Here is a 12,075-nt window from a genome sequence, read left to right as displayed (position 1 = left end):
ATGTGGAAATAATGTTGGATTGTGTCCATACCTCTGAGAGGAGGCACTCCATGACATAGACTTAGCACCTTTCCTGGTGTGCTTTCAACGTCGTGCTTCTGTGTTAATACTTTGTGTGATTTCATTATGTGCCATTGTGCCTTGTTCATTTCCTTGTCAAAACTTCATGTGAGCCAGGTGCCAATAGCTCATGCCTGTATTCCTAGCTACTCAGGAGGCTGAGATCTGAGGGTTGCAGTGCAAACCCAGCCTGGGCAGGAAAGGCCATGAAACTCTTTATCTCCACTAAACCACCAGAAAACCGAAGTGATGCTGTGGCTCAAGTGGTAGAGTATTAGCCTTGAGCTGAAGAACAGCGCTCAGGCCCAGAGTTCAAGCCCTGTGACTGACAAAAACAAAACAAAAAACTTCATGTTATCAGTCAGGTGCCAGTGACTCACTCCTGTATCTTAAGTACTCTGGAGGCTGAGATCTGAGATCTGTTTGAAGCCAGCCCAAGTAGTAAAGTCTATGAGACTTTTTATCTCCAATTAACCACCAGAGAGCCAGAAGTAGAGCTGTTGCTCAAGTGGTAAAGTGCTTGCTTGCGTTGAGCAAAAAAAAAGTCCTCAGGGATAGCCCCTAGGCCCTGAATTCAAGCCCCAGGATACACACACACACACACACACACACACACACACACACACACACACACACACACACACACACACACACATGTAATTACATTTTTGAACAAACTTTTATTTTTTAATTCCATTAGGGATGTTTGTATTCATCAGGACAAGAGGATTCATCTCACAGTGGTGTATTTTGGTAAAGAAGGACTGTCCCAAGTCAAGTCTATCCTAGAATCTGTCACAAGGTTGGTGAGTCATGTCCATAGGAAGTTCTTGATAAATAATAATATTACAAGAATGTGAACTTCACTTTAGGCACAAACCTGTAATCCAAGTACTTGGGAGGCCAAAGTGGGAGGATCACAAGTTCAAGACCAGCTTGGACTACATTGACCTTGTCTCACTCCCCACCCCAAAGAAAGAATGAGGATTTTAGATGTTTAGAGTTAATTTTGAATATTTGCTGTTTGAAAGTTGGCTGGTGGGTGGTGGTAGTGATAGTAAACCCTTGTGCCCTATGCCACCCTATCCCAGCTCATCTTCCTTAGCTGTGCAGTGGACAGCCTGGTGTGCTCAGGATCTTCCGCTTCAGCTTACCTGCTGTGTACTTGCTGCTGTTTTCTCCTTTTCTAAGGTAACTCCCTGCCCTTTGATAAAATCTCCTGAGGTTATTTCTTACTGGTCCCTTTGCTTTTCTTCTCTTTCTCAAATCCTTTTTTCTCCCTGTAGATGATGCTTAGGTCTCCCTCATCATCCACCAGATCCTACAGTAGCTACTATTTACGTTTTGGTCCTCTCTCACCCAGACCTCACAGTGCAGTGGTGTGGAGGCAGCCCACATCATCAAACCTGGTACCTAGAGGGGGCTCAGAGGTAAATGAATAGTAGCTACTAACACTTTTCACTCTTTAGCTTTCAGTCTTTTCCTCTGTAAATTGTGGGTCTACAGGTATGACTTAACTACCAAATTCAGCCTCTTTTCTGTCACCATCAATAGCTTTTTATACCAATCCTAAATGTTCTCTTTTATCTGAGATCCTGACTCAAACTTGGTATCTGATGCTTATTGCTCGTTGGCAGGTGCCCTACCACCTGAGCCATGCCTTCAACCCCTCTTAAAATGTTCTTAGGGTTGTAAAATGTGAATATGTTCTAAATGTAAATATGTTACAAATTATTAGATCCAGTGTCTTCAATCGTGTCAGCTGGATCCTATGCTTGTTGTTACCTTTCTGCTTTTTGTGTCCATTCCGAGAGAGTACAGATCTGACCAGCAATTCTTAACCATTCAGCTAGCATTTGTTGAGGGCCACCTACTGTGTTCCTGGTACTCTGCCTGCAATTCACTGGCTGAGGTAGTTAGATGAAGACTAGGTATGGCTAAGTCTGCCCCTGTGCTACAGGGACCCTGACAACCTTGATGTGCATAATCAGGGCTCGCCACCTTTTACTGGTCCTCCTTCAGCTCAAGACCTAACATCTGAGAACCACAGTCTTCCATTCTTTACCTCTAATTCCCTCTGATGAGTTACTTCCTGATTATGTCCCAGAACCTCTTCCCTATCCCTTCTTTGCTACCCTTACCACATAACCTCAGTTTCCCCTTCCTCCATTTCTTCCCCTTCTTTCAAGTGCCTACTCAGTACCAATCACTGAATTACTAAAGTTAGAACTGTGTTGTCAAAACTCCTGGGTTGAGAGGTTTTACCTCGAGTTTTCCTGAGAAGCAGTATTTAAGAGTCTTGGATGTATCCCAGAAATGAAAACATTATTACAACCAAATTTGGGGAGGAAAAAAAATCAAATAGCTTTGAGGTATCAGGAACTAGAACAGGAGCCTTGAACACATCTGTTTTCTTTGAGGATTGTCTTGTGCCATATTGTGAGGGATGTGGCTATTGGCAGCTGTGGGCTCACATCTTTGCCATCAGAGAAGAAAGAGCTTTCTATCAAAACAAAACAAAAAAGGAGAAGCAACCTTTTCCCCATCTTGAGCCAATCACTGTGGCCGGGTGGAGTGGAGCTTTTATGATTGGTACCACTTGAGCCTGGTTGCCCCACCCCTAGGAAATTTCTGTGGTGTGAGGGACATTTTGGGATACGTCCCTCTTCCACGTGGTACTGGTCATACAGGATAGTAAAGGGCCATATTACCCAAAGAAGAGAGAGCTTTCATAGGCCATGAGATGGGGAGTACATGGAGTTTCCTCTGGGCACTGTATGAGCCTTTGCTTCCATTTCTTCCCCTTTCTTATGCTGTGTTGTTGTAAAAGCAGTCTTCTGCATATATTCCTGTGTTCAGCCTGTGTATGCTCAAGGATCTTTACCTGTATTGTCTGGGCACTGGAGCACTCATTAGAAAACATAGAGGCTCCACTCCACACTTGTCTGCATCAGTGAGTCTGAAGGGAAGCTGAGAATTTGCATCCGACTCCTTGCCAGCAGGCTGTACTGCTATGGGTTTGGGGGCCTTACTGTGACAAGCACTGTCCTGGCAGAAAAACCGGCTAGTTTCTCCTTACCGAGTCCTTTTAACCTGTCATGGAAGGTGCTCCTCTTATTCTATCCTATTTAATGAGTCCTGTGATCTGATGTTCTTACTTTTCTCATTTAGGGCCCCTTTGTTCCTATCTGAGAGCTTTCCCTAAAATGTTATCCAGTGTTTTACCTCTTTGCTTTGGAGAGTAAATATTTGACATTTATACTCTTTTACCACTGGATTCAGGATTCTAATGAAGGTATATAACTGAGGTTCCACATCTGACATCTCTTCATTGCTCCAGACATAAGCAGTCTTTTTTCCGGGAACTTCTGTTCATTCATTCATTCAGCAGATTTTTTTATTGCGTTCCTACTTTGTGAGAGGTACTTTGTGATAGTAATGCACAGAACAAAATCCTTGGTCTCATGGAATGTGGAAGGCGATGCCCATACCTGAGGAGGAATCTAAAAGAGAGTCAAGTGGGGCTACTTGCAGTGTATGGGCAGGACCCATTTGACAAGGGAGTATTTAACAAAGACCTAAAGGAGGAGAGAGAAGAGTGTCCTGCATGTCCTTAGTCATGTGGAATGCATTATTTATTCCCCAATTTATGGCTGTTTTTCCATGTGTATATGTCTCCTCTCCCCAGTGAGTTTTAAGATCTCAAAGGACAGTAGTCCCCTTGTAAATCTCACACCACCAGTATGCTGGGGCACTACCTCAATTTAGGGCAGCTAAGGACTAGCCCCTTGATGATATGGTACACGTGAAGTATAAGCCAGTTCGTAATTCTGATGAAGGAAAAGCGTTAATTTTTAAGTGGGACTTACTGTTTGTTATATGTGCTTTCCTCATAGTGAGTCTAATTTTCACAATTACACCTTGGTCTCACTGAATGAAGAATTTAATCGTGGACGAGGACTAAATGTGGGTGCCCGAGCTTGGGACAAGGGAGAGGTCTTGATGTTTTTCTGTGATGTTGATATATATTTCTCAGCCGAATTCCTTAACAGCTGCCGCTTAAATTCTGAGCCAGGTGCGTAAAACATTGGTAGATGAGCTAGAGTATAGAGTGCAGAACAGTGCCGGCATAACCCGTATGTTGAATCAAACTAATTTGAGAAAAAGTAAGTTTTAATTAAGTCCTAGAATATATTTTCTTAAGTTATACGAGGTACAATGTAACCGGAATGCTAAGTAGCAGTTTATCCCCTTTGTTTTCTTGGGGTCAGATTCCAATGGCTGAATTTGAAGTCAGATAAAGAAATGCAAAGGGCTTTGTGGCACAGCTCAATGATGGACATACTGGGTTCAGTCCTATCAAAGAAAATTTTAAAATGCAGAGGAATAGAAATTTGGAAAATGAGGGGCTGGGAAGGTGGCTCAGTGGTAGAGCGCTTGCGTTGCATGCATGAGGCCCTGGGTTTGATTCCCCAGCACCACATAAGCAAAAAGAAAAAAGCCGGAAGTGGCGCTGTGGCTCAAGTGGTAGAGCACTAGCCTTGAGCTGAAGAGCTGAGGGACAGCGCCCAGGCCCAGAGTTCAGGCCCCACGACTGGACCCAAAAAAGAAAAAGAAATTTGGAAAATGACAAGGAGAAAGCAACTCCAGTTGGAAAAAGAGCCACATAGGTGGTATGAAGATGTAAGAACCAGAAGTACTCAGCCTCAGGCAGATAGCAGCCCCACATCCATGTATGCAATTGCATGCATATGATGCACAAGTGCTGGGGTCTAGAGGCAGGTAGTGTTTGGATTCCAGAGTTCATTTTGAAGCGATTTACAATACTTTGCTTTATGTTGTAGATATATTTTGGAAATGAATGAGCAGATGAAAATTTTATAAATCAAATGTCTTTCAAATATAAAAAGAAGTCTTCTGTATTAAAGAACTGCAACAGGAGAAAAAGTTCAGGGACTGTATTGTACAAGATGGTGACTTGTTTTAATCATTCACACAGAATATGCATCTATCAAAACCTCATGCTACATGCCACAATATGAACAATTTTGTCGTTTAAAAATAATTCTAAATTTAAAAAATAGTAAACTTTTTTGCATAGAAATCTTCATAGCATATAAATTTGTATTAATCATTTTGATTAGGGAAAGTTGACAAGAACCTTCTGAGTAAATATGGGTTAGGTGTGTTTTACTCCAGAGAACATGAAATTTAAAATGTAGGTGCTGAAAGAGACATTTGCTCAGGTGAAAAGGATGTATTTAATATCTAGAAATCAATTGTCCTGGAAGCTGAGCTGAGCTAACCCAGAGGCAGTATTTAGTCTCCAGATTATAATTGCATTTTGAAGTTATTACTACATTTTGGTTTATGTGGCAGATAAATGAGCTTTAAGAAAGGTCCATGAGCCTGCTAGGGATCCTGTATTAAAAGACAGCGTGTCACTCCAGGCTTCTCGTCATGCTACCATGCTGAATGAAGCCAATCATACATAGAGAGGGTTCCTCCATTGAGGGGTGATGGCCAGTTAGGCACTAAAGTCCCTTCAATGCACTTAGCTGAAGTGATTGCGCTATTATTCCACGTGTTTTTAACCCTAACCTTCTCAACTTTTCCAGATCTCATATCAGTCTTCAGTTCTATATTTTAATTGTTCCTTACATGTATATGCAATGTACAGTATTCTTTGGATTATCTGTTATTAATGATTGAGTTTGAAGTGTGGATTTAGCAGAAATTTCTAATTTCTTGGTGATGCTCAGAGGTTAGCCTCTATTTCTCATTGCTGATTAGGTAAAATAATGAATAATAACATATTCACCTAATGAATAGTAATACTTGTGTGTATCTGTCTCCTAAAAGTCAAAAAGAATAAAACAGGTGCACTCTTTAGTCTGGATTTTTTTTCTATTTTGCAGTTAGAGCTTTATAGCATTGTTATATTCATCAAATCAACAGGATATTCTGAAGCTTGAATAAAGTCTCAATTCATATAATAATAATAATCAGTCTTTTATTTAATGGCTTCATTGTATAATAAGAACACATATTTTTATTTATAGGTAAAAAGGTGTTCTACCCTGTGGTGTTCAGTCTTTACAATCCTGCTATTGTTTATGCCAACCAGGACTCACCACCTCCTGTGGAACAGCAACTGGTGAGACACTGACTTTATTGGAAATGTTTTTCCTAGATTCCTTTATGTGTGTTGTACAAATAGAAAATAGAGTTTCAATTAAAAACCAGGCATCAGTAGCCATGCCTATAATCCTAGCTATCTAGAGGCTAATATATGAGGATCAGTGTTCAGAGCAAGCCCAGTCAGGTAAAGTTAGTTAAGTGTAGCTGTGGCTCAAGTGGTAGAATGCCAGCCTTGAGTAAAAAAACTAAAGGACAGAGCATAAGCTCTGAATTCAAACCCTAGGACAAGCACAAAATAAAACCCAATTCTGTAGTCCAACCCCTAGTAAAATGCTTTTACTTTATTCCTTCAGAATCTAGTGCAGTGGCAAGGGGAAAAAGTTGAGGACACAGAGGGAAAAGCTCATGTTCCAGAATGTGGAAATTATACAGTCCTTCTTGCCAACTTCCTTTCAGTAATATTTAAGATAAAGTTAATAAATCTAATATGAAATTAATGTTTTAAAAAAGCCCCACTAACTAGAAATTAAAATTAGTCTGCTAAGTAAGAGGGAACATTTACTAGAATTAAGAAATCAACATTGGTAAGTTACTGCTACTAGCATTTTTAAGAGAATTTTACCAGTTCTTTCTATTAATGTTCTTTTTGTGTTCTAGTCCGATGGCATTTAGTGGAATCTAAACATTGAGAAAAAGTGAAAACAATAAACTAAGAAGTCAAAGGGAAAACTACAAGGAAAGAAAGAAAGATTGAGGCAGAAATTAGTGAAAGCTGAAATAGATAAGTGCTTAGTACTTACAAGTAAAGGTAATTCTTTAGAAAATGAATGACAAGAGTGTAACAGGACTTTAGGAGGTGGGAATCAGCAGGGAAGGGAGAGGTGAATCTGATCAAAATAATGAAACCCACTAAAAATTGTTTAAAACAGGTATCATTGGCTCGAGCCTGTTCCTAACTACTCAAGAGGCTGAGATCTGAGGATCAAGCTTCTAAGCCAGCCTGGGCAGGAAAGTCTATGAGACTCTTATCTCCAGTTAACCAGAAAAAAAGCCAGAAATGGAGCTGTGGCTCAAGTGATATAACACAGCCTTTAGCAAAAAAGCTCAGGGACAGCACCCAGACCCTGAGTTCAAGCCCCAGAACTGGCACAAAAACAAAGCAAAACACAAAGCCACCAAGTTATGAAAACTGACTAGATGTTTTGTGTGGTGTGTTCAGTGGAAAGGCCTTTCTGAGGTGGGACTGTGGGAGGATCCAGCTAGTAGCAGGAAGAAAGCAGATGGCTACAGACAGATGGCCCAGCTGTGGATCTCCTGAGGTGGTTAGAGTGTAGCTCAGGGTCTAGAGCTGAGCTGCAGGGCTTGGAGAGTCCCTGGGAAAGGAGCATTTGGAGGGAGAAAGAACTATGTAGCGCCAGCGGGAGGCAGCTAGGAAGGCTATTGCAGCAGACAAGATACATGATTATGGCTGGGCAAGGAAGGTCATTGTGGAGAAAGATGTGGAGACAGAACTGAGCTTGGGAAGGGAGTATAGGGACTGAGTGCAAGAACAGGGTGGAGAGAGGGTGATGGGCTTGTGCTATTAATTGACACCAAGGGAAGCTGTTTTTAGTTGGCAATATAATGGTCAAATATTACCAGTGTGGGCTAGGGAGAAGTTTTCAAAAGCCATAAAGCTTTAAGAACAAAACAAAACTAATGACTTCTTTTCCTTTAGTTTGATAACATTGGAAGAATTATTATTTATTTGTGCTGATACTTGGGCTTGAACTTAGGAGTTGGAGCGCTGTACATCAGTTTTTGCAATCAAGGCTGGTGCTCTGCCACTTGAGCCATAACTCTACTCTGGCTTTTTGATTGTTAATTGGAAATAATCTCAGGATTTTCCTGCCCAGACTGATAGTGAACCGAGATCCTCAGATCTCAGCTTCCTAAGTAGCTTAAGATTACAGGCATGAGCTTACCAGCATCTGGCTTGAAGAATTTTCATAGAAACTATAAAGTACAAGGTCATAGTAGTTAATGTTATTTGTACTTCCAATTTTATTCCTTCAAGGACATAGTATTTACAAAATCAGAATTGGTGTGGAGTAGAAATGTCAAAAGGGTGTTTAGTTCTTTGCACCAGGTTGTATTTTGACTAAAAAGAGAGTCAAATATTTATACCCTCATTTAGGCTCTAAATAAGTGGGGTGTTGGGACACATGCTTATAATCCTATCTCTTAGGAGGCAGAGGCATTGAGTTCAAAGCCAGCCTAGGCTAAATAGGAGTTTTATTCCAGATTTAGCTATTTGGTGACCTCAAAAGGGAGGCAGGTAATAGGGAAGTAACTCCATGGTAGAATACTTGTCTAGTGTTCATGAGGACTTGGTTCAATACCCAGTGCTGGGGAAAAAAGAGTCTTAGTTTGGGTTCTACTACTACATTTTGCTCCTGTAGATTCATCTACTTATTCATTCAACAACTATATATTGAAAGCCTATCATATGACTGGCATTGTTCTGGTTGCTAGGGTATTATAGCAATCAGTGGTTAGGATCTCAAAAGTCCTGCTGTCGGGGAGCTTAACATTCTAGAATAGGAGGAAATGCTCCCCAATAAAAATATGGGAAAAGAGAATGCCTCTGTCATCAATCAACTCCAACCTGACAGAGCCCTCAAACCCACCTAGTCATTTGAATCTTTTCTCCCATCCTGCATGGCAGCCTTCTCAGACTATCCCTACTCTTGTCCAGCCTTGTCTCCTCTACAGACCCTAACATTCCTGCTCTCCACAGAAATGTCCCTATTTTTATTTGTGTTTCTAGATTGCTTAGAAACCAGCTCCAAGTTGTTACATTCTGGGACAGCCCTTCCCTGAGTGGGACCTCAGAAACCAGCTCCACATTGTTTTGCTCTGGGCCAGCCTTTCCTAGAGAATGGCACACTCGGGGGGCCCCTGGCTTAGGACAACGGCCTGCTGTCATTCTTGGTCACCCTTCTTCCCACTTCCTACCCCACCCTTTAAGGTACTTACTGACCTCTGTCTCTATCCTGAATATCTGTCTCATCTATCCATCTCTTTTTTTTTCTGCATACACCCCAATAATCTACCAGCTTTCTATTCCTAGTTATAGCTATTATCTCTGGACCTTGCTCTTTCTAATCTATTCTCTATTCTCCATCCAGAGTAATTTTTCTAGAAACACCTCATTCTTGCAGCTCTTCAGAGAAATATGATGTCTGTCTGGAGAAAGCCCAAAACATATGACCTGGTTTACAGGTTTTTGGTGGCATACTTCTAGGCCAGGGATCAAGAGTTACAGTTTCTAGTCCAGATCTACCCATCTACCTTGTTTTTATAGCCACAAGTTAAGAGCTATGCTTATATCCATGCACTGGTGGCTCATGCCTGTAAACCGAGCTACACTGGAGGCTGAGATCTGAGGATCACAGTTCCAAGTCAACCTGGGAAGGAAAGTCTGTGAAACTGTTAACCAGTAGAAAGCAAGAAGTGGAGGTGTGGCTCAAGTCTAGAGAACTAGCCTCGAGGGAAAAAAAAAAAAAGCTAAGGGACAGCACTCAGGCCCTGAGTTCAAACCCCAGCATCAGAAGTAAAAAAAATGTGTATCTGTCACACATAAAAACTTTTCTATCTGAGCCTGCTATAGTGGCTCATGCCTATAATCCTAGCTACTCATGATTCAAAGCTAGGCAGAAAAGTCTGTGAGACTCTTACCTTCAATTAGCCTGCAAAAGTTGTAAGTGGAGGTATGGCTGAAGTGGTAGAGTGCCATTCTTGAGTGAAAAATCTAAGGGACAGGCCCTGAGTTCAAGCCTCAATTACCCCCACCCCCAAACACAAATGTCCAGTCTGGCTCTGTACAAAAAAGTGTGCCAGTACATGGTGGGTATAGAATTCAGATATAACAACCCAAAAGCCCAAAGTGGAGCTGTGGCTCAAGTGGTTGCTCTAGCCTTGAGTGAAAACACTCAGGGACAAGTGTCCAAGCTCTGAGTTAAGCCCCAGGACATGCACAAAAACAAAAAGAAAAACTCTAGCCATCAGGAGGAGGCAGAGAAATGAGTTCTTGGGCCTGTGAAGAGTCGACCTCATGCAGTAGGAAATATTTTTGTGCAACTCTGGCCTAAAATGTGTGCCCCTTGAGGTCAGGTCCATATTGTTTCCCTGTTAGTAACCTCAGCTCATGCAAGCACAGGGCTTGAATTCAGTGACACTTCAGCTGGTAAAAAAATCTTGTTCTTCAATTTAACAAAATGAATACCAGGCAGCTGAAACATGGTTTGGGGTGGCATAGCTGAGAGATGAATGGTGAGAGAAAGGGCGAGCAAGTACCGTCATTGTAATCATATTCGAGGTGCTTTATGTAAAAGGTGAACTATATCTCTTGAGGGTATGGATGAGAGATGGCGGAGAATGATGAAGGGGTGGCATTGATCAAGATGTATTAGAGTCATAAATTGACTTGCGGAATTGAAACCTTTGTAAAACTACTTAAAATTCGTTTATGCAGATTACTATATTTTTGTTCTATAAGGATTTAATAGCATAGGTACTCATGAGCTGTTCTAAAATAACTTTTTGATTAAAAGTTCTAGTTAATAATTAAATTGAATTTTTTTTCTTTATTTAAGGTTCACAAAAAGGATTCTGGTTTTTGGCGAGATTTTGGCTTTGGAATGACTTGTCAGTATCGATCGGATTTCCTGGCCATTGGTAAGTATACCTTATATTTAAGTAATGGACTTTATTTGCTTACTTTAGATCTTACCATATTTCCTAAAAGGTATCAGATTTGACTATTTTCTACTAAATTATAAATGCCTAGGATTAATTCTAATACTTTAAAAGGTAAAATGAATTTATAATGAATTAGCAACAATGAAGTCACAAAGATATAAAGTATAACATGGTATTCACTAGTTTCTTTAAAAACAAAACACTATTATTAATGTATTATTATTATTAGTGTATTATTAGTGTTATTATTACTAACAGTTACCTTTAAGATACATTTGGCCTAGATGCTAGTGGCTTATGTCTTATAATTTTAGTTACCGAGGAAGCTCAGATCTTCAATCTTAGGATTGAAGTTCAAAGTCAGCTCAGGCAGGTAAGTCGTCGAGATTCTTTTTTTTTTTTTTTGTCAGTTGTGGGGCTTGAACTGGGCCTGGGCCCTGTCCCTCAGCTCTTCAGCTCAAGGCTCGCACTCTGCCACTTGAGCTACAGTGCCACTTCTGGTTTTCTGAGTGGTTTATTGGAGATAAGAGTCTCATGGGCGGGAAGTGGCGCTGTGGCTCAAGTGGTAGAGTGCTAGCCTTGAGCTGAAGAGCTGAGGGACAGCACCCAGACCCAGAGTTCAAGTCCCACAACCGACCAGGAAAAAAAAAAAGTTGGGGCTGGGAAGGTGGCTCAGTGGTAGAACACTTGCCTTGCATGCGTGAGGCCCTTGGTTCAATTCCTCAGCACCACATAAGCAAAAAGAAAAAAGCCAGAAGTGGTGCTGTGGCTCAAGTGGTAGAGAGCTAGCTTTGAGCTGAAGAGCTGAGGGACAGCGCCCAGGCCCAGAGTTCAAGCCCCACGACCGGGACCACCCCCCACCCCGAAAAAAAAAGAGTCTCATGGATATTCCTGCCCAGCTGGCTTTGAACCTCGATCCTCAGATCTCAGCTTCCTGAGTAGCTAGGATTACAGGTCCGAGCTGCCACACCTGGCTTCTTTTGTGTGGGGGGGGGGGTGGGGTGGGGAGGGGGTTGCTAGTCTTGGGGCTTGAACTCAGGGCCTGAGGTACTGTCCCTGAGCTTCTTTTGCTCAGGGCTAGCACTCTGCCACTTGAGCCACAGCACCACTTCTGGCTTTTTCTGTATATAT

General features: G+C 41.5%; 1 protein-coding gene across 5 annotated transcripts in view; it reads left to right on the top strand.

Moving 5' to 3' along the window:
* Csgalnact2 (chondroitin sulfate N-acetylgalactosaminyltransferase 2) overlaps positions 1-12,075 on the top strand; it is a 40,043-nt gene that overhangs the window by 22,420 nt on the left and 5,548 nt on the right. For 3 of the 5 annotated variants that reach the window (XM_042696526.1, XM_042696528.1, XM_042696527.1), the window contains exons 4-7: positions 761-862; positions 3,957-4,135; positions 6,123-6,217; positions 10,839-10,920. In XM_042696526.1, the coding sequence (XP_042552460.1) occupies positions 761-862; positions 3,957-4,135; positions 6,123-6,217; positions 10,839-10,920 (458 nt within the window). Of the gene's footprint in view, positions 1-760; positions 867-3,956; positions 4,136-6,122; positions 6,218-10,838; positions 10,921-12,075 lie in introns of those variants that run through there. The other 2 variants (XM_042696530.1, XM_042696529.1) reach the window with 2 other exon arrangements.

Source organism: Dipodomys spectabilis, unplaced genomic scaffold (assembly GCF_019054845.1).
Source record: "Dipodomys spectabilis isolate Male_0828 unplaced genomic scaffold, ASM1905484v1 ptg000207l, whole genome shotgun sequence".
In the NCBI taxonomy this organism is placed as follows: domain Eukaryota; kingdom Metazoa; phylum Chordata; class Mammalia; order Rodentia; family Heteromyidae; genus Dipodomys; species Dipodomys spectabilis.
This window is presented reverse-complemented; position numbering and strand designations above follow the sequence as displayed.